This window comes from Triticum aestivum, chromosome 3A (genome assembly GCF_018294505.1).
Source record: "Triticum aestivum cultivar Chinese Spring chromosome 3A, IWGSC CS RefSeq v2.1, whole genome shotgun sequence".
Lineage (NCBI taxonomy): Eukaryota > Viridiplantae > Streptophyta > Magnoliopsida > Poales > Poaceae > Triticum > Triticum aestivum.
In genome coordinates, this window is record NC_057800.1 from 154353865 (window position 1) to 154376808 (window position 22944).

Here is a 22944-nt window from a genome sequence, read left to right on the forward strand (position 1 = left end):
GGAAAGTAAAGCAATTATATGGCGCTTGCACTTCATACAATAAAGAGACAACCATAAGGCTCCTGCCGGTTGCTGATAACTTACAAAACATGATCATCTCATACAATAACGTTTATCACATCATGTCTTGACCATATCACATCATAACATGCCCTGCAAAAACAAGTTAGACGTCCTCCACTTTGTTGTTGCAAGTTTTACGTGGCTGCTACGGACTTCTAGCAAGAACCATTCTTAACTACGAAAAAACTACAACGGTGATTCATCAAGTTTGCTGTTTTAACCTTCTTCAAGGACCGGCAGTAGTCAAATTCGATTCAACTAAAGTAGGAGAAACAGACACCCGCTAGCCACCTTTATGCAAAACTAGTTGCATGTCTGTCGGTGGAACCGGTCTCATGTGCGTGGACATGTAAGGTTGGTCCGGGCCGCTTCATCCCACAATACCGCCGAATTGAAATAAGACGTTCATGGTAAGCAGTATGACTATCACTGCCCACAACTCTCTGTGTTCTACTCGTTCATATCATCTACGCATAGACCTAGCTCGGATACCACTGTTGGGAAACGTTGCATGGAAAACAAAAAATTTCTACGCACATGCAAGATATATCCATGGAGATGCATAGCTACGAGAGGGGGAGATCATCTTCATACCCTTGAAGATTGCTAAGCGGAAGCGTTTATCAACGCGGTTGATGTAGTAGTACACCTTCACAATTCGTCTCGATCAAGTACCGAACATACGACACCTCCGTGTTTAGCACTCGTTTAGCTCGATGACGTCCTCGCCTTCTTGATCCAGCAAGAGGGTCAAAGTAGTAGATGAGTTCCGGTAGCATGAAAGCTTGATAGTGTTGGTGAAGAATAATCTCCGCAGGGCTTCGCCAAGCACAACGGAGACTATGACGGGGGATAAACTAGAGGGGAGGGGTTGCCGGCACACTACTTGGTGTATCTTGATGTGTCCCAGGTGCTAGCCCTGCCCCTCTATTTACATGTTGAGCCCCGGGGTCGTAACTTGGAGAAAGAGCCTCCTCAAAGTCGGTTTTACCCGAAAGGAAGAGTCATTCTTGGACTTCCAGGACCAAACGCCATAGTCCTTGGCGTCTGGCCTAGATGCCATGGGCCTCGATGTCTGGCTCAGATCCAGACGCCAGGGTCTCTGGCGTTTGGCCCCCTGGCCTCCGCAAAACTCCTTTTGCACCGACTTAAAACCCCTTGGGACTTACCCCTTGGCCTAACCATATCATCCTATATATCAATATTTATCTCTGGACCATTCCGGAGCTCCTTGTCATGTCCATGATCTCATCCTGGACTCCGAACAACATTCAGTCACCAACATACATAACTCATATAATACTATACCACCAACGAACGCTAAACGTGCGGACCCTAGGGGTTCGAGAACTATGTAGACATGACCGAGACACCTCTCCGGTCAATAACGAATAGCGTAATCTGGATGCCCATATTAGATCCTACATATTCTACGAAGATCTTTATCGGTCGAACCGTTATGACAACATACGTAATTCCCTTTGTCTATCGGTATGTTACTTACCCGAGATTCGATCGCAGGTATCTTAATACCTAGTTCAATCTCGTTATCGGCAAGTCTCTTTACTCGTTTCATAATACATCACCTCATGGCTAACTCCTTAGTCGTTTGTTTGCAACCTTATGATGCGCATTACCGAGAGGGCCCAGAGATACATCTTCGATACTCGAAGTGACAAATCTTAATCTCGATCTATGCCAACTCAACAAACACCTTCGGAGATGCCTATAGAGCATCTTTATAATCACCCAATTACATTGTGACGTTTGATAGCACACAAGGCATTCCTTCGATATCCGGGAGTTGCATAATCTCATAATCGAAGGAGTATGTATTTGACATGAAGAAAGCAATAGCAATAAAACTGAACAACCATTATGCTAAGCTAACGGATGGGTCTTGCCCATCACATCTTTGTGATCCCATTATCAAATGACAACACATATCTATGGTTAGGAAACCTTAACCATCTTTGATCAACGAGCTATTCTAGTAGATGCTCACTAGACATGGTATTTGTTTATGTATCCACACATGTATTTAGGTTTCCTATCAATACAATTCTAGCATGAAGAATAAACCTTTATCATGAATAACCAAATATAAAATAACAACTTTATTATTGCCTCTAGGGTATATTTCCTTTAGTTGCAGGAGCAGGTATGATCCTTAGGGAGCACAGTGGCAACATCATATTCAGCTCATGTGGATATCTTTTTTCTTGTGATGACGTGCTTGAAACTGAGATTTTGGGCATTCGAGAGGGCCTCTTACTCGCTTTGCAATGAAGCAATCTACCTATTGATGTTGAATCGGACAGTTTAGAAGCAGTGAAGATGGGGAGATGATAATGGATCTAAATATGTCTTTTTAATAAAGGAGATCAAAGATAGTTTGATCGAGCGTAATTCTTGTATTACACATATTGCTCGTAGAAAAAACAATGCTAGTCACTTCCTGGCAAGTTTTGGACGATCACAATGCTGAACCGTTTGTGTGGCTTGGTTCGGGTCCGGATGAACTCCTCGAAATTGCCAGCCGTGATTGTAATCTTTGAGAGTTGAGTAGTACAAGTATTATCCCGCAAAAAAAGGAACGTGTCCCATAAAAGAGAATATAGAAAGTGATCGGTCGCATAAAAAACAAGAAGGAATCGATGGGTAGTGGTGGGCTCCATCTACTCCCTGTCTCCGAGCAACGCATCGAGCACGATAGTCATCTATGCTCGAAGCCAGCTCTTTATGAGAGGAACGCGTCTACTGCTAACATATCTGACGGCTGAGAGCATTTCAGCTGTTCGGCGCCCCTAGGGAATGAAATAGTGTCTCCTGGGGGCCAGCCGGCGCTTTTTCCATCATGGGGCGGTTGGATTTCCAACCGCCGCCCCAAGCTGGCCCTAGAAGCCGATTTTTGAAAACTAAATTTGGCTAAACTTCGTACAAAATGACACAAATTTGAAGAAAATTTAGGCGTTCCATTGATATTTGTACAAACTTAAAATATAATTTAGAAACTAAACTAAAACTACAACTACTATGCCGCCGCCGCCCCGAGCCTTCTACATGTCGAGGAGCCTGTTGAAGTTGGTGTAGTCCATGCCGTTGTAGTCGCCGTCATCCTGCACACCATCGCTGTCCTTGCTGCAGCCCTGCCCAGGGTAGCCACGGCGGACGGGGTTGGACGGCCCGGGCGCCTCCTCGTCGCGGCCGCGGCGCCGAGAGGCAATCTCCTCAAGGGCGCGGCACTGATGCTCCATCTCCTCTCGAACGTAGTCGTCCAGCGCCCACTTCAGGCCGGTCTCGAGGTTGGCGGCCATGTCGAGGTGCTCCTGCTTGGCGACTGGCGGCGTCGCTGGCTCCTTCTTTGGCTTGACTAGGCGAAGATGGCTGCGGGGAGGAGGGGAAGGTTTGTGGCGGCGGCCCTCGTTTATGATGAGGTTGCCGCTGCGTCAGCGCTCCGGCGTCTCTTGGGGCTCGCCCTTGACGGCGCGAGCGGCGTCGGTGCACCGGAGGAGGTGAGAGTTGGAGGAAGAAGACGACGCGCCCGCCATGCGCCTCGGTAGCCACGAGCCGCCGCTCCGGCGTGAGAAGGACGGCGTCGGGTACTCCATTCGCGGCGCGTTTGCCACCCTCAATGTGCTCGAGGACCGTGTGGAGAGTGCGCCTGGGGACTCCCCACCACTGGCGGCGGCCGTCCGAGTTGTGCCAGAGCACCGATCGTCGACGCGAGCTGGTCGGCCTGGCGACGCTCGAAGTAGGCCATCCAGAGGTTGGTGCTGTTAGGGGCGTACCTGGCTTGCTGTCGCGCTTCCTTCGGCGGCGCTGACCGGATCCGCGCGATCTCGGCGCGGCGGTGGCACGGGGGCGCCGGCGGCGCTGAGCCTCCATGAGCCCGACACGCGCATGTCGGGCGACGCTGGGTAGTCCACCTCGTGGAGGAAGCGCGCCTCCCACGCGTGCAAGTGGCGGCGGCCGAAGCCGTTAGCTGCCGCACCATCGCTGGGAAAACGCTTGGCCATAGAGACGGGAAGAGAGAGAAGGCGTCGGCGGTGAAGGAGAGAGGGGCGTCTGCGGCGAAGGAGAGAGGCTGTGGGGGAGGCGAGTGTGCGGCCAGCGGCGAGGGAGGGCAGCTTTTATAGCGGCGAGTGGGCGGCAGCAGTGTGGACACGTGGCGAGAGGGGGCGGGATGCGCGGCGGCGCGCCTTCACTGCGCCGCCCGTGAATTAATGGAAGGCTGTCCGGCGGCGGCATTCACATTGATTCCCCGTGAGAAACTAATGCGATGAGGACAAAGGTTCTCGGTGTCGTTGACTCGGCGGGTCCACCAGCTTTCGTGCCAAATTCATTTTCTCCGGCGCCCCCGGGCACCCCCAGTGTGTCGGGTTTGGTCTGGGTCCGTCGGCACCAATTTCTGCGCTAATCAGTGAAATTTGGTCGTGACTGAACCGTTTTTTCGGCCGACCATAAAAAAAAAGAAAATTCCTTATATAACACTGTTTTAAATTTTGTTTCCCTATTTAACACTTAATAACTTTTTCTTCCCTATCTAACGCAGTCTTTAAATTTTATATCCTTTATGACACTTTCGTCCATTTTAAGCTTTAATGATATTAAATGACATCTGAAAAGACATATTTGCCCCTCATATGATAGGTGACCAAAATTTTACGTGGTAATTTAGCTTCAGGTCAGCAGGGTAGCCGGTGTACATCAATAGTACATGGTACACTACATACTGGATCGATAGTATACAACAAAGTCAGTATGTTAAAATCGTAGTCGGTGCTTGTAATTTTTTGTGAAAAGCCAGTGCTTGTACACGCCTTACACAACTATTGCTAGGTGTAGCCTAGTATATATGTGCATATGCCCAGTCCTTTTGTAACAGCTGTGAGTTGAGATTGAAAAAGGAATATAAAAAGGACCGACATGGTCCCGTGGCCATCAATCGCATCGTGTGTGTTCGTGTTGTAGCCGAGATAGTATCCCTAACTTGCTTTTTTACGGGTATTGCTAGCTTGATTAGCTAGCCAGCGAACGCAGAAATGATCAAGCGAGAGATCGGCTGCTAACTAACTTCATCTATTACGTATTAGCAGTACATGTCCAACTAGAATCGATCCACTTGCCTGCCTACTTGTTTCTTGGTGTGTACGTGTCGTCTACGTCTCGACGGAACCCTCGGAAAGTATTCGAGCTAGCTTCGTGTGCCTGTATGCTGGAAAACACTCGGCTATAACGCCATCAGTGTCGAGGTCGAGATTGGGACCAAGGCCAACGCAAAACGAGTCAGCCGCATACACACATACATATAAAATTTTGGTCAAATATCGCATGAAGGGCAAATAGGTCTTTTCATGTGTCATTTAACATCGTTATGGCTTAAAATGGACAAAAATGTTATAAATGGCATAAAATTTAGACTCGGTGTTAAATAAGGAAGAAAAAGTTTTTCGATGTTAAATAGGGCAATAAATTTTAAGACAGTGTTAAATAAAGAAAACTCTAAAAAAAAGAGCCGGGGGTTGTTGGGAGTGCCAAGTGGAGATGCTAGGGGAGCATCAAACGGCTGTCGACCCGGCTGATCCACGCGCGGGATTAGCAGCCGCCGTAAACAATTGTTGATCTCAGCCGGAGTTAATAATAGTAGTTTATATAATTAATATAGCAGGAGTAGTTAGCTGCAACAAACTGATCTCAGATCGATCTTGACTGACTCGGCGCGCTCAATAAAACAAACGGAGCAAGCAAATTGCTCCATCTTACATGTCTAGCTTCCTTGATTAGAAGCAGAGCTGCCATGTACTACATGATGCAAATGGAGGTCGTCTACCTCGGCCTAGCTCTCGTGTCCTTATGTATTGTGCTTCTTTCAGGGCGCAGGCGGAGGCTCTCGGCAGGGAACGAGCCACCGGGGCCATGGCAGCTGCCGGTGCTCGGCAGCCTGCACCACCTCGCCGGGCAGCTGCCCCACCGCGCGATGCGAAACCTGGCACGGCGCCACGGGCCGGTTATGCTGCTCTGGCTCGGCGAGGTGCCCACGCTAGTGGTGTCGTCCCGGGAGGGCGCCCGCGAGGTGATGAAGACCCACGATGTGGCGTTCGCGACGCGGCCCCTGAACGCCACCATGCGCGTGCTCACCAACGGCGGGCGGGGCATTGCGTTCGCGCCCTATGGCGACTACTGGCGTGAGATCAAGAAGATCGTCGTCTCGAAGCTCCTCTCGGCGCGGCGCGTCCTGTCTTTCCGCGCCATCAGGGAGGAGGAGGTCGCCGCCATGCTCCGCGACGTCGCCCAGGCCGCGGCGGCCAGACGCCCCGTGGAGCTAAGCAGGCGCATCTCCGCGCTAGTCACCGACATCACGGTCCGCTCTGTCATGGGCGACCGGTTCAAGGAACGCGACGAGTTCCTCCGCTCGCTCGACCGCGGTGCCAAGTTCGCGTCGGGGTTCAACCCCCCGGACCTGTGGCCGTCGTCCCGGCTGGTGGGTTGGCTCAGTGGGACCCTGCGCCGCGCCAAGGATTTCTGCCATGTCGGGAACGGCATCCTCGACAACATCATCCGGGAGAAAATGGAAGGTGGAGGAGGAGGCGAGAACGAGGACTTGCTCCACGTGCTGCTAAGCATACAAAAGGAGAATGAGGGCAGTCTCCAGTTCCCACTGGACATGGACGCCGTCAAATCCGTCATCTTCGTAAGTACCACTCCACACTTATTAACTGGGTTTTGCTAGTAGAAGTATGTCTCAATTGATTTAGATTTTCTTAATTATGTCTCAATATATACGAGTATTACCTCTCTCTCAGTTTACAGGACGTGCGCGTGCCCCTAGGTCGTCAATTTGACCAACCTAATACAAGTCATATATTACAAAAAATATATCAATATAAACTTCAGATGTTTTATTTTCAAACTGTATAATTTTTGTGTTATATAATTTATATTAAGGTGATATAATTGGCAACCTACGTATACGCGTAGGACTTGTAAACTGAAACGGAGGTAGTATTACTTTAAAAGGACAGAAAAGCATCAGAAAAAGATTTTCATTTCCTTGCATCTAGTTACCGATCGACAATAAAGCACCACCGCATAATTAAGTTGAGAAGAATGTACTCTCTCCGATCCTAAATATAAGTCTTTCTAGAGATTTCAATAACAACTACGTACGGATGTATCCTATTTAGTCCGCATTAAAATTTCTAAAAAACCTATATTTAGAAACGAAGGGAGTATATTGTTACAATTAAGTTTGAGAGTAAACGATATTTTCATCCTGGATTAATTTTCTTAATACTACCATTATTTATTTTATTAATACTATCATTTTATATACAAGCATAATAGTCTTCTCCTCATTTTCTTACGTCTATCTCTCAACAACCGAATGTTCTTATGTCTTAGTCGGTGAAGAAAAGTGCAATTACTGTACAAAAAAATGCAGCTTGGGCTTTTCTAGATTTTAGTAACTAAAGTTATAGTATTCTGCATCGGTTGAGACTTTTTTTTTTTTGAAATAGCATCGGTTGAGACTTAAGAAATACTTGTGGATTACAACTTGGCAAAAACTTTATTAGAAAATGGAAAGTGTATCTCAATCTCAAAACTCACTTCACAATGTTTTGCATGAGCGCAGGACGTGTTCGCCGGCGGCAGTGAGACAGCGTCGACGACATTGGGCTGGGCGATCGCAGAGTTGATCAGGAACCCAATGGTGATGCAGAAGGTGACGGCCGAGGTCCGGCGAACATTTGAGGCTCACGGCACCGTAGCGGAGCATGCCCTCGGGGAACTACCGTACATGCACCTAGTCATCCGGGAAACGTTGAGGTTGCACACGCCCTTGCCGCTACTCATCCCACGAGAGTGTCGGGAGTCATGCCAAGTGCTCGGGTACGACGTGCCGCGGGGAACACAGGTGCTGATCAATGCCTGGGCGTTGGGCCGTGACGAGCGCTACTGGCCAGATGAGCCGGAGATGTTCCGCCCTGAGCGCTTCCTAGGCAAGGCAGGCACAGATGACTTTATGGGTACCGACTTCTCATTTCTTCCATTTGGCGCTGGCCGGAGGATGTGCCCGGGGATAGCGTTTGGCCTCGGCAACATTGAGCTCGCCCTGGCGAGTCTACTATTCCACTTTGACTGGGAGGGTCCACCACAGGATGAGTTAGATATGGCCGAGGTGTTAGGCATCACTGTGCGGCGGAAGGCCGACCTCCTGCTGCGCCCTATCCTCTGGGTGCCTGTTCTCGGAGTCTTGTCAGAAGGCAACAAAGATCATTAGCTTATTTTCCTTGTATGTGATGGCCCTGACACGACATTGTGAGGGTGCATTGCGCCGACATGCACGTGCTTAAACAAATACTAGCAAAACAGACTGTTCATCATCTAGATTAGTGTGTAATGTAACTAACATATTCCCTAATATTAACATGCATTGCACATACATGATTAATGGTATTCTATTAATTAACAGAAAATCCTTGCAAATCATGGTGTATCTATGCGCATGCATGGGTGGGTGGGTATTGTTTGAAATTTCATCCGTGACCGAGCTTGCGATTTATATTGGCCTTGCTTGTAGTCTATAGACTTGGTCAAACTCTGCCTTGTTATGTTTGCAAGTGACACTAGTGCAGTTAAGGGTATTGCATAAGGTAAAAAGACCTCATCGCACACACAGCCACGAACCGGCGCCTTGTGATGGTGTGCGATAGGGGTGTTTATCGCACACGATATAGATAAAAATGTGTGTGATAGCTTGCTAGGCCGTAGACAGTTTTTCGAAAGCAAACGTTTACGATGAGGGAACGAATCATTTGCATTTAGCTAATCTATCCCACATGCGACGAGAGAAGAAATCATATGCGACCTGTCAAAGGTTTGACACGATTCATTCGGACTGAATGTTTAGGATGGCGGGCCTATCACACAGCCTACACTGTGGCACCATGTTTGTGATGCGTCCAATGTTACAGACAGTTTGGATGAAAAAAATGTGTGTGTTGAAAGTCCTATCACACATGTTGTATTGTTACACACTGTTTACAATGTGGTGCACATCACAAAATGATTACTAACAAAAAATGCATGTGGTGCTTATATCTATCACACTAATTTTTATTAGGACAATGCCTATGCGTTGCTACCGGCAAAAGGCAAAACAGGCCTCGAGCACAACAAGCACTAAAATTTCTCTTCCCGCATTCCACCTTTTCATCTACCACTGTGATTCCAAGTGGGCTTAAGTTTTGAAGATCAAATGGGAACGTCAAATTGAAGCACCTATTGAAGAGAAGCGAATGTATGATGCAAGAGTTGGCTATATTTTATATTTATAATGTAAAATCATTATGATTGGATTGATGAACCCCAACTTTCTTTGATGTAGTTTCATAAGAATGTAATTATTATTTGATATCAATAAAGAGAGCTATGATGGGCATTCCTAGAAAAAAAAAAGTGCAGCATTACGCACATACCACTCCAATGCATACCACAACATCGTACGATGGAAACTGACCTTAATCAACCTAACAAAAAGGTGTAGGGCGAAAACAGATCCTAATAAGCATTAAAATAGGCACATGTCTCGACCGTAATGTAAACTTCATCTTGTCACTCAAGGAAGCACGTGGCATGATTAAAACTATGGGAAAGGGGGAGAAAGGACATGCAGAGAGTTATTTTACTATAAATATCGTAATCACTGAAATATCTCACGACAAAAATGGCATATCCAATTGTTTCCTTTCCATAAAGTCCGTATTTTACCCCTACAAATTAACCACAATAATGGTTGTGAATCTTACAGAAAGTTTTACATTGCTCTTAGCAGTATGGCGAGCCCTTCTCACAGGAAGCTCACCCAAAACCGGACTGCACCGGCCCTCGTGCTCACCGCCTATGACTGTCTAAAGGTCCGACAATTTAACTGCAATCCCCATGGTTTGGTCTGCAACTCCTGCTGCAGTATGATATCCCTGTAGCAGCTGCTACATGAACAAATCAGACATGGGCGAGCCAGATTCACTTTAAAGTTTATAGAAGGATTTACATATTTCGTATATGTAAATGTAGGGACAAGATGCAGAAGATGTGATATGCATACCTTCCGGCAACACCATGTAATCTCTGCTATAGCGAAGGTACCTACTGCTAAATTTTCTGATTCCTTGGGCTTATAAAATTGTTAACCGGGCAACATTCTACTCAGCTACTATTCATACATATACCATGATTTTAGTTCCTCAAATTATAATTAAAATTTCAGCTTATCTGTAGAAACTATTGAGAGAAGAATCACAAGGCGCCGCCTATAATTAAAATTTCTTATTATTTTCTTTTCTTCTCTATGAAATATAAATAATCAGCTTTTATTCAATTATGCACTCTTCAACAAAATAGCAATATTTGTAAAAAGAAGGTCAGATCTTTTTAACACTTCCATCGGTACCTACTATGAACCAGGCGTCATCGACACTGCAACGGATCAAAGGTATCAATTTCTCAGATTTTTGACTGCATGCATTTGTTAACTGTGAGCATAATTTGCCTGTCTACTTTATTTGGTCCTGAACTTTCAAGCTGCTTGCTGCAGATCTTCTTTGCTTCCGCATTTTCTTTCATCTTTCCTCATACTTGTTGTTCCCCTTTCATGTCGATGGCTGTAGATAATTAGCTCATACCGACACTGCGTATGCCTTTTTTTCCATACAGTTCTAAGATTGTGAGCAACAATATACAATCTTCGGACCAGATAAGAAAGACCACGCACATATCTACAAGGCAATAGAAAGTTCTTAACCCTTTCCTTTTTTATTTTCTTCTTCTTTGCAACAATAGCATCCATGTCATCATTCTGGCTTGATCAAACTATACTGCACTACTGAATATATAGACCCAAAAATGCTCTAATAGACTTTCCCATACATGTTTCCTGCATACTTTTAGCACCCTTTCAATATATATATGTTGAATGGAGGACTTGACAACTTTTACTTGCATAGCTCACACCTAACGCAACATTCTTCTTCCAGCTGATATAATTGTGAAAGCACGCGACAAGGCTGCCAATGCCTTTATATATATGATGGCCTTTATATATATGATGGCCAAGAGGCAGCCGCATTCTTCAGTGGATATACAGTATAAGTGCAGTGCAGTGATTTTGACACTCAAAAACCTACAGTATGATGCAACAGCACGAGGAGAGGAGCCCGCTGAATGCTTCATCTCTCATGCCATTTTGAATGACGTCCTTATCAACGGGCTCTCAAACATGGCAATACTCCTTCCACGGCCAGGATCTTCTCTGATGGTTCAAAAGAATGCCAAAAAAACTTCTTACAAACATAGGTTTCCTGCGGGTTGAAGTTCAGAAACTGACTGACTCCAGCTTTTTGCTGTCAACAATCCCGAGCCGTCGTCACCCAGCTCATATGGAACTGTTAACATGCTCCTCAGTTCAGAGTTCTCCTCCATCTGCTACACCATAACTCAGTCAGCTGAATTAGCTATAGCAGTAATACCATGCTCATCAGTTCAGAGTTCTCCTCCATCTCAGAATCAGCAAGCTACCTCTTGAGCTATGCAATCCACGAGTGTTTTCATCAGTGGAGACAAGCATAACAGTTTTCATCAGGCACAACAACCCTTGAACAAGCTAGCACTCAAGCGACGCTTCCTACTTTAGCATGAGCATTATGCACTGATCACTATGCATAGTACACAGGGCTGTCACCGCTACTATGCTCCTGTAATACTCTACCGATGCTGCCTCTTTGCAACCCGCTCGACCTCAATATCAAAAAACAACGCACACAAACGCATTGGTTCAACGATGGGCGCGGCCATGCCGCGCCTTGTGCCTGCTAGTAACAAGATAGTATTGCAGTAACACCAGGAGAAATGCAGTTGATCTGAACTGATATTTTATCCATGCAGTTTGGCATACTTCCGCCATCATCGCCTCCCCCTTTCCGCCCCTGTGCAAAATAACAGGCCGTCATCACCAAATTACTAGGAACTATGTGATGATTAGTGGAGTTTAACAGCAAGTCCAATCCGTATGTTTCAAATGACCCATCTAAAAGCACACACTACATATAGAAACAAAACTCAAAACCGAAGGCCTGCGAATATTTCGGCTAGTTCTGCACTTTTGCTTTGCTTTTCCCCGTTGTGGTAATTCCCTTCGGGAGTCGACATTGCCACTAAATCGACACGCCACTGGTGGAAGACAAGGGCAGGACAGCCAGCCCCGCTGCCCTTTATCCTCAACAGTGGCCGTCGAGCCTTAGGTCAATGGATTTCTTTTCTTCTCTCTTTTGGCTTTAGGGTTGGAAGGATGACCAAACAACAGAGCGCACCACACCAGCATCGGGACTCAACTCCACCGCCCAGTCCACGTCCGTCGGAGCCGTGGATGTTTCATTCACGGAGAACTGTCGTAACATCGGCGCACTAAGCCCCGAGTAGAACATTATTGCAGAATGATGTGCATGTCTTGAGGAAAAATCCCACTGTGTTCACTGTTTTTTCTTCTTTCACTGTGTTCACTGGTTGAGAAAAAGATGCCGCTGTGCTCACTGTTTTTTCTTCTTCCGACGAGAGGCTACGAGCACACGATCTGATCGCTCTTCTCCCTACCGGCGGCTACTCCAAGCCTCTGATCGGAAAGCAACGTGGGCATGAGGAATATGCGCGGGCGGGCGGCAGGCGAGGATATGGACATGTGCAGGCATGAGAACCGGCCGGGACGAGATACGCACAAAAATCCGAAAAGGTTTGCGTTGCGTGGTTGTGCGACGGGGATGGGCCACTAGCGGCCACTCGCGTGCATGTGCAATTGTGCATCGGTGGATCATGTGGGCATCGCGAAAGCAACGGCCACCATACATCAGACGACAGGAAGGAAGGCGAACAAAATCCTAGCACCTCCTCTGCCTCTCTACTTTATGCAATAATGCTAAACATACAAAGAGCTACACGCAATTACACGCTGACTAGAATTTTTTCCATCTACTAACCAATCACAAACTTGTCCCCTCCTGATTTTCATGGGGGCCTCTTTATAAAAGCTTGTAACTCGTTTGTACATGTAGCATTACTCTTACTTTATGTATATCACCTTCACATAATTGGTTGTGGAATGTAGATCGAGTTGCTCTTTGCAATGTTTGTTTTCTCTCCCTTCGGCGAACCGCGTTTAAGGGCAGGGCTCATGCGGCTAGTTGTTGATATTATGTCGTTGCAAATACCGGATGTAATCGATGATGCTAATATATATTGTCCTTTGTGAATGCATAAGGCAGATCATGATTTGCCTTCTCTTTCAATTCTTTTTTATTGTCCTTTGTCGAAAAGAGTTTTCGCAAAAGGATAGGAGTCATCAGAATTCGCCTGTTCTAACAGATACTAGCTGCTTCTAAAAGAAAATAAAAAAAAGGCATGTTTCAAAAGAATCACGAATCGTTGTAGGGAATCGAACAACTTGCACAACAGCGGGGGTAATGATGCTACCAACGAGGTTACGATTGTGGATTAGGTGTCATATTGCCTGGTGAGGCCATTATTCTTGGGAAGTAAATGAGAATAATCCTTCGCAAAAAGATTAATGAATTGTTTTCTGATTATGGTTTCGTTATCCTTTCGCCACCAAAGTCAACACGCATGCATACTCACTCTATCTCTATGATTATTCCGAGAGGCTGGCCCGACAAGTGACAAGTCTAGGATTTGATCACGTTTATACTGGTTTTAGCGTAAAAAACCTAACCATTTAAATTATGATTAGCTATAATTGTTTTGACGATCTTAACTGAGACCTTTTTCTCTAAAACATATGAAGCCAGGGTAACAACTCCAGAATGGGCCTTGTGCCTTGGCACGGTTCTTTCCGAGAGGCCGGATGCAAATCTGGGGCATTCGTAAATCACAGCAAAACATATATTTATCTAAAAAACAGATCATATATAATTTTACTACTCATTTTTGTAACATTCACCTTATTCTTCTGTCTCGTAGGACACTAACAGACATGTATGTATAGAAGAGTCAAATTTAATAAACTTTGATCAAAATTTTAGAGGAAAATATCTATATTGAAAAATACCAAATACTCCCTTTGTATCAAAATATAAGACATTTTTACAGCCTATAAAAACGTCTTATACTAAACTAAAACCATGACAAGTATTGTGGAACAGAGGGAGTAGATATCATTAGGTACGCCGTGAGACACTTACACATTGTACTCCGTCCGGTCCTTTTTAGTCTCCATATAAGTTTTGTCCAAAGTCAAAGAACAATGCCAAATCAATATTTTTAGATTCATCACGAAATGTAGTTTCATGGAATATATATTTAGTATTTTATATGTTGATATTTTTTAATATATATTTGGTCAAACTTTGTAATGTTTGACTTGACATAAATCTAATACGCGGAGTAAAAAGGAACATAGGGAGTATATATTTGGTATTGTTAATGAAAATATTTTTCTCTATAAATTTCGTTAAAATTTGGTAAAATCTGACTTTTCAAAAAAGTTTATAGCCACTACATTATGGAGCGTAGATGGTCTTGTGTGTACGGTGCTTTGAAAGCAAAGGACCAGACCTGCGCACTTGTTGTTGGTCGATTAGCCACCCGATCTATACATGCATGTTTGCAGTTTAGTGCACGTCATGCAACGTATCCTGACTGGTGCGATGGAATGGAATGCATGGCCTTGCTTGCACACCCATCGGCTTCAGCTCGATCGAGATCATGAGTAAAGATCAAGGCATCAATGCAGAAAAATATCAAGATCGGTTAAATCACTCGCAATGTGAAAGTCAAGCTCCATCGGCATCATCTTTGAATGACCGATCATGTACCAATCATGCGCCCCTACTTTAGGCCACTTTGGATTAAGAAAAAAGGAAGAAATGAGAAAGCATGCTAGGGAGTGCTGGCCCATCGAGTTCAAGTTTTTCTTTTTTGTTCTTTCTCTCCCTTTACCCGACATTTGTTCTCGCATCCCACAGTTTGATCAAATGTTAGATTGGATCAATTAGGGTTTATCGGCATAGCTTCGACTGGCACGTGTATATTTATATATCACAAAAGGTTACACATGTGGGCTAACTAAGTGTTAAGATAGCGAGAATCCTTGTGGTGGAATCAACCCATTTGGGTTCAAGTCTTAGATTTTGCTCTAATGCTTGCATTTTTCTAGGCTTATGATGTTTTTTGACTACGAGGCACCCGCAGTGATCAGTTAATTAATCTCAAGATTTACTCGCCCAATCTCTTAAAGATGCTCATATGAATAGGGTGAGTGTGCCTGCGTATCACTTTATCATAATTTACATGATTTAATCACCTTTCCCTCTCCAATATTGTTTATAATACGCGTCATTGAGATATACATTAATTTCATAGACAAAAGGTCGACCCCTACATCTACAAGAATTGACTTCGGCACCGCCACTGCAACACACTGGACAAAATGCCGCCTTGCCGGACTCCACCGATCTTCTTAAGTCCTGATTTCATCGTTGATCACATATATCGAGACTAAGACAATATTGAAGGCAATGTCGTTGTGGTGTCTCCAGATGCTCCCAGAGGCTAAAAATGATGTCCATGTGTTAAAATATATTGTCTGCCATTCTTAATATGTCATCAGAACCAGAAGATCTCAAGTTGAAGAGACGACCAATGTACTGTTTAATGAAATCTTTCAGCCCACACCGATCCATGTTGTCTGGATGTTAAGGGGGCTACTCCCGGGAGCTCCAGACTCGAGAGGAGCTCCACCTACATCCCGCGATGGCGTCCTCTCCGCCTATCAAAGTTGGAAGAGATTGCTAAGCGCCCCTCCATCTAGATTAGCATAGGCTAAAGTGGCTGCATGCATCTCTCCGATGCAGAGGCCGGGGATGACCTCCTTTTCAAAAAAAAAAAAGATTAGACATAGGCATTCATTGGGCTAGTGTTGAGTGAAGCTGTGCTCCAATGTTTATTTTTTTTTTCTAAACTAAAATGGGAAATTCTTGAAAGAATAATCTTTAGCAATCTGTAGCAAAGAATGTGTCAAAAATTTAGAAAAAAATCATAGCCTCGAAGACCCAAAGGTTTCCTTTTGAGATCAAAGTCATCCATTTTTCTTTTGAGGAATGAGCTATTCAAAAATTGGTTATACGTCTGCTAAAGGTATACTTGCGTTTTGCCGCAAACGAAAAATGTACGGAACAGATTGTGGTCGTAGTCGATATAACTAGAGATTAGGAGGTGTGGATGGCTAGCGATTGCAATGAAACGTAGTAAATGCGAGGTGTGTATGGGTCGATAAAAGTTGACATGTCACGCTTTTTAGATATGGTCGATGTGAGAGACAAGGCCGTCGATCCGCGCATTATCTCCACCCTCGTTACAGTACTTATTTACTAGTACAACCCTAGGGAAACAGATTATTTCAGACGAATCCAAAATAACACGCATACCACCGCCGTTGACGGTTGGTTGACTCGGAGTCTGCCACCGGCGAAGCGACCCCGCCTCGCTCACACCCACCTCGTGTTTTCTGCATTCATGCTACACGCATGTCACGTGTTTTTTTTTCTTCCGTGGAATACCTGAAAGGAAGGTGACACAACCAATTTTCTTACTTAAGAAGAGTGCAGTGGAATCATCGATCAGCAATTCAGAGAAGCGGTAAGCACGGTACGCTTTATCGTGGATCTGACTGCAAGCATTTATACGAATCAATTCGTGCACTGCTTTAGGAAAGCTGCCATTTTTTTCTCGCGGGAAAGCTGCCATTTTTCAGGACACTACTTGACATTGCAGCTCTCCTACTTGACATCGTCAGGGAGCTGCACGGCCCACCGTGTCATGCTGCTAACATGCAGCTGCAGAGGCTTCTCCCTCGAGCCACGAGGCACACCTGTCGCCCGGAAGGAGGAAACCCCCACTCCAACCGGCCACTGACAAAGCGGCCCCACATATCCCAGCAAACGGCCTTCGCCATCAGCGTAACCGTCGCGTGTGATCCCGCCGCGTAATCGCGATCAGTATCTTGAGCGGCAAGGGAAGCCCGACGAGGCGGGGTCCACCCGGACTCCTTACCTCACCGACACGCGGGGTCATCCGAGCCCTGGCCCCGCCGGCCAGCGACCGGCGGGCTCGACACGACGGGGGGAATGCGATTCTCGTGAACTCATTCGCGGGCGAACCGGAAAGCGCGGGCGGGCCGTGCCGCGTGACGTGAAGGTAGTCGCACGTGCCGGCCACGGCCGCGCTGTCGTCGCGCTTTTATTCCACTCCCACCCCGGCCCTCTCCTTCCTCCCGCCGTCGTCGCGTCGCGCCGGGCTCCACCTCCACCTCCACGCACCCACCCACCATTAGAGACTCCACTCGCCGCCAACTAGTGCTGCTACGTACGTACGACGTACTGCCACCGGTCGCAATCCCCGCTCGGAATTCCCCACCACCACCACCACCGCCACCGCCACCGCGGGCGGAGCGGAAAGCGGCACCTTTCCTCCCTTTTCGCTTATCTTTCGCCCCGCTCCCTCCGTTTCTCGCTCAAGCACTAGGAGCAGTGCTACTGCAGTAGCAGTAGTACGTCGCAAGGAAGCAACGCGGGTAAGCCAGCGGCGAAGTTGGTCTAACGCGGCGGGCTTCTGATGTCGTCGCCGCCCGCCGCGCCGGGCCCGGCCTCGCCGCCGGGAAACCGCACAGCGCCGCCCCCGGCCTCCGCGCCGCCCGCTACCAACTCGACGCCCCCTTCGCCGCCTGCGCCACCGCCCTCTTCTCCACTCCCACCGCCGTCGACGCCCGCCGCGACGCCCCCGTCGCCGGGTGCCACCCCCGCGACGCCCTCCCTCCCGCCTCCCACGGCGCCCGGGGTGCCCGCCGCGCCGTCTCCCCCGTCGACCACGCCTTCTCCGCCGACCGATCGTCCGACGCCGTCCGCCCAGGCCTCGCCGCCGCCGCCGACGAGCTCAGCGCTCAACACGGCCACGGTGGCGGGGATCGCGGTGGGCGGGCTGATCGCGCTGCTGCTCGCCAGCCTGCTCTGCTTCTGCATGTTCAAGAAGAAGAGGCGGCACCACCCGCACCACCCTCCGCCTCCCCCGCCGCCCCACCACCTGCACTACTACGGGCACCCGCCGCCGCCGCCGCCCCCGCCGCCGTTCAAAGGTGAGATGGCAGCTGTGCACCCTCCATGACTCTTTGTCTCGGAGCAGATACAGTACCATACAGATCTCATGTGCGTTCTTTGTCTCACTAGCAAGGCACATGGCTGTCGCTTGCAATTATCCCGCTGTTCTTGGCAAATGTGCGTTGGCTTGTGACGTACAAGTATGACTTACGTTCCAGTTTTTTGGTGCCTTCAAGATGGGTCCTCTTTTAATCATGCTATTATGGCGTTATGGACATAAAAATATCAAAATTTCCGTCAGAAATATATTAGTACGTCTTAACCTATATGTTTATTAATATATTAGCATGGCTAATTTTAGTATGGGGTAGTCATCACAGGAAGCTTCATCTTTGTTTGATATAATCCAAACGGGCAATTTCGAGAAAAGGATAAAATAACCACTAGGTCTGCATATTTTTTCATTCTTCTTCATGGAATCTGATTTGTACAAGGCAAATCTGTGAGGGAAAGTATGTTCTCCTTTTCAAAGTGTGTTAGTAACTTAGTATCAGAAATGTAAATGTGTCTACTTTATTCTTAAACTTCGTGCAATCATTTCTTGTTTATTAGATTTTGTAACAGGGGAATCCATTTGTAATTATTATTTTTCAACACGAGTCACTCTCATCTTTAATTATGATTCTTGTTCTTCTGCAGGGGATCAATATGGGTGGCAGCATAATGCCCCTCCGCCACCCCCTGATCATGTTGTGAAGATGAATTCACATCCTTCCACTAAACAGCCGCCGCCTCCGGTCAATGTAAACAGCAGTGGTTCGGGTTCACATTTCTCAGGCGGCGGTGAGAATCGACCCCTGCAATCACCGTTTGGCAACGCCCTCAGCTTCTCGAAATGCACTTTTACTTATGAAGAGTTGGCTGTGGCGACCAATGAATTCGCCGATGCTAATCTTCTCGGGCAAGGTGGCTTTGGATTTGTTCACAAAGGAGTGCTGCCAGATGGCACAGAAGTTGCCGTTAAGCAATTGAGAGATGGAAGTGGGCAGGGAGAGCGTGAGTTCCAGGCAGAGGTTGAGATTATCAGCCGAGTACATCATAAACATCTCGTGACGTTGGTTGGTTATTGCATTTCTGAAGACAAGAGGTTGCTTGTCTATGAGTTTGTTCCCAATAACACATTAGAATTCCATTTACATGGTATGTTTTCTCACTATGTTTCAATCATGATTGTTTCTTCTCTCTCAGAATGCTCTTTAATCTTGTCCGAGAAAGTGAACTATGCCATCTTTTGTATTTTTTGGTTCCATATTTTGTACCCATGAATATCCTAGCTATTGCCAGTTTATCGTTATCAGTTGCCGTATGAGTTGTCGGTTAGTAATTATCGGGGTGATTTACAAAGTTAATTCTGTGGTACTACATGATTTAAATTATTATCTTGGCTATGAAAAAGAGACCTTGTTCGAGTAAATTGACAATTTGAGCAGTTGCATTGTTCAGAAAATGAAATACCATGACTGCAAGAGAGTTTCATTAATGGTAATAATAATCACAACCAAATCCATTCCAGAAGATATCAGCTTTATCGCCACCTTTTCTTTAGTCTTTAATAACTTTCCCTGATTTTGTCAAACTGGGAAGATACAACTTTGTTTTTGCTACCACCCGAAAGGGGCAACGCTTTCTAGGTTTATTGGTTACCTTTTTCTTGAAGATTCAGAAAACATTGCTCTGAAGCTCGTGTCATGCAAAAAAGCTGCTATCTTCATTTGGTCTGTATTCTCTTGAGCATTTGTTATTGCCTTCAGGTTATTTCTCACCTCTTTTTCAGGAAGGCGTGGACCAACTATGGACTGGCCTTCAAGACTACGTATTGCTTTGGGTTCTGCGAAGGGATTGGCCTATCTTCACGAAGACTGTGAGCTCACACACACATACCTACTTGTTATGCTTTTCTTTTGCTTTTTCACATTGAAAAAGATATGTGGCTGTTCTGTCATGATTTTATTTCTGTACTTCGCAGGCCATCCAAAGATCATTCATCGTGACATAAAGGCATCAAATATTCTTCTGGATTACAGATGTGAAGCTAAGGCATGATACCCATTTTCCTTTGTGTTTCATTTCTACTGAGAATTCTGAGAGTCTTTCTTCCCCTGGTCCCAACTAAGTTTAGTTGCTAGTGTAGTGTAAAATCCTGAATGTCATTGGTTGATATGAGTAAATTTAGAAACTAAGGTTGAGAGTTGTGATAAATTGATGTGTAGCCAATCATCATAAACAGAGTTAATATCAGCCTACTAATACAAACTGTTAGATGTGTAATTCACTAAGTAAACCTTTTTTTAACAGGTGGCAGATTTTGGACTTGCAAAGTTAACCTCTGATAATAACACCCATGTTTCCACCAGAGTAATGGGCACATTTGGGTAAGTTCGATCTTCCAGTGAAACTATCCTTTTGCTTTCTGGGACAGTGAAAGAGTATCTCAAATGCTTGAAATGAGATCAATCATGATGATATATATAGCAAGAGATCGACATTGTTCTAGCTCATAATGTGCAATCTGCTGTATGATAATTACTTCCTTGATAGTCTTGTTTTCCCCTTAGGTACCTTGCACCAGAGTATGCTTCTTCTGGCAAGCTCACTGAGAAATCAGATGTCTTTTCTTTTGGAGTAATGCTTCTTGAATTAATAACTGGACGCCGGCCTGTAAGTTCAAAGCAAGCGCATATGGATGACAGCTTGGTTGACTGGGTAAGTTAAATTTGTTGTCCACCGTGCTGGTCAAATTAGTCATTGTTGTATTTTTTCTACTCATTTTCATTTATGGGTCTTTTTGGAAGAGGAGTATTTCTTGGTGGTAAATTTTTGGTGTTTTAACTTAAAAAATACTGCAAGGGATCTATTCCTAGATAAGATTTACTGTAGTTAATCTTGTCACTAAATTCCAATCATCCTTGAGGGCTGCCTTGGGCTTCTGAAGTAACAACCATAGGATCTATTCCTTCATATTTTACTTGCTATTCGTCGACAAAATGGGCTGCCTTGACCTTTGTATTTATTCTTGTCAGAGAGTTTACCATCTTCAAGTTTTCGATACGGAGTACCTTTCTAGTAACATCTATATTTGAGTTGGATCCTCTTCCTTTCTTTCTCCTTGCAGGCAAGGCCTTTGATGACACAAGCACTCGAGGATGGTAATCACGATGCTTTAGTGGATCCCCACATGGGAATCGATTTCAATGATAACGAGATGGCAAGGATGATCGCCTGCGCAGCCGCATGTGTACGCCATTCTGCACGGCGACGCCCACGCATGAGCCAGGTACATTTCTACACCTGTTTCTCTTCTTCCCTTGTATCCTTATCTCGTCGACACAAATTCATCACTCTTTACTTCGACCTCATCCCCATTGTGTGCTAGATGGAGTTAAGCTAACCTCGATCCTCTGTGACGAACAGGTTGTTCGGGCCCTGGAAGGCGACGTGTCGCTGGATGATCTGCACGAAGGCGTCCGGCCTGGCCACAGCCGGTTCATGGGATCGCACGCCAGCTCCGAGTATGACACCAGCCAGTACAACGAGGACCTGAAGAAGTTCAGGAAGATGGCGCTCGGCACCAGCAGCTTCCAGAGCAGCCAGCTAACACCGTCCAGCGGCGAGCACGAGCAGGAGCACCAGAACCCGTCCGTCCCGAGCAGCGACGGCCATCAGCAGACGCAGGAGGTGGAGTTGGGGACTAGTACGAAGCGAGACGACGGCGACGTCGAGAGCCAGGCTTCCATGAGATGACCACTTTCCCTTTCCTTGGAGAGAGTTAACCTCAGGACATCATTTGTAAATCCACAGCATAGCTGAATTCACATAAGCTGCCAGCTGACTTGGTTGCAACGAACAAAAATGATATTTTGTTCTTGAGATATATATATATATAGTTCTTTTGTTAGACGCATTTACGTGCTTCCTCTGCAATTTTACTTCCGTTTGCACTGCATCTTTCCGTAGATGCATGATCATACATTGGCTGTCAGCCGTCTGAACTTTGGTGTCATGCTTGGAAGAAAGCTAACTGGCTAACGAGATGCTGTTGAGTTCAGGGGAAGAGCCAGGGAGATACAGCAGGCATGGATTCGTTGGACCAGGCTGTATGCTTCCCCTCTCATTTGTTTTTGGTGCAGCCGAAGCATCCCAACGTCTGCTGCAGTCATGCAGCTGCGGTTGCGTTCCAGTTAGCTAGCGTATATGATATGAACATGATAAACTTTTTCCAAGATAAAACCAAGTAGCATTCAGAATCTGTTGACAAAAGGTGCCGGTCGGTTTATGCAAGACCGTTGAGTTTCAATGGTGTTCTTATTGAGCTAACAAACATTAGGTGTGTCCATCTTAGCCTCGGATATGCCTCTTTTGGCGTGGAACAATTGGGCTCCTCCCAAATACAATTTTTTTGCTTGGTTGGCCATCAACAAATAGGATATGGATGGCTGACCGGCTTCAGCGCATGGGCTGGCCAAACTGTAACCTTTGCCCGCTATGCAAACAAACGTCGGAATCAATAACTCACCTTCTCTTCCAATGTCGTTACCCAGTTAGAGTCTGGATAATGATCAAAACATGGCTTGGTTTACATGATGTCCATCCTACGAATTGGGGAGGCATGGTTCCTATCAAGGAGTGGTGGCACAACATTGCTTCTGGGAGGTCACAATCTCGA

The 22944-nt window shown here is 46.1% G+C and overlaps 2 protein-coding genes across 2 annotated transcripts; both read left to right on the forward strand.

The window, feature by feature from the left end:
- Positions 1-5797: 5797 nt before the first annotated feature.
- Positions 5798-8474, forward strand: LOC123058162 (dolabradiene monooxygenase). Its single transcript, XM_044480978.1, has 2 exons — positions 5798-6757; positions 7700-8474. Exons 1-2 carry the CDS (start codon positions 5864-5866, stop codon positions 8345-8347), a joined length of 1542 nt encoding a protein of 513 aa, XP_044336913.1. The 5' UTR covers positions 5798-5863; the 3' UTR covers positions 8348-8474.
- Positions 8475-17307: 8833 nt separating this feature from the next.
- LOC123060775 (proline-rich receptor-like protein kinase PERK1) lies at positions 17308-22182 on the forward strand. The gene is made up of 8 exons (XM_044483608.1): positions 17308-18259; positions 18921-19421; positions 20056-20142; positions 20248-20318; positions 20577-20653; positions 20837-20984; positions 21394-21555; positions 21693-22182. The coding sequence occupies exons 1-8, from the start codon at positions 17743-17745 to the stop codon at positions 22020-22022; spliced, it is 1893 nt and encodes a 630-aa protein (XP_044339543.1). The 5' UTR covers positions 17308-17742; the 3' UTR covers positions 22023-22182.
- Positions 22183-22944: the final 762 nt, after the last annotated feature.

Excerpts from the sequence above, each read along its gene's own strand:
- LOC123060775 (XM_044483608.1), top strand. The coding sequence starts at position 17,743 with ATGTCGTCGCCGCCCGCCGCGCCGGGCCCGGCCTCGCCGCCGGGAAAC. Across the intron at positions 20,319-20,576 it reads ATTACAGATGTGAAGCTAAG|GTGGCAGATTTTGGACTTGC; the intron begins GCATGATACCCA and ends TTTTTTTAACAG. Across the intron at positions 21,556-21,692 it reads GACGCCCACGCATGAGCCAG|GTTGTTCGGGCCCTGGAAGG; the intron begins GTACATTTCTAC and ends TGTGACGAACAG.
- LOC123058162 (XM_044480978.1), top strand. The coding sequence starts at position 5,864 with ATGTACTACATGATGCAAATGGAGGTCGTCTACCTCGGCCTAGCTCTC. Across the intron at positions 6,758-7,699 it reads CCGTCAAATCCGTCATCTTC|GACGTGTTCGCCGGCGGCAG; the intron begins GTAAGTACCACT and ends GCATGAGCGCAG.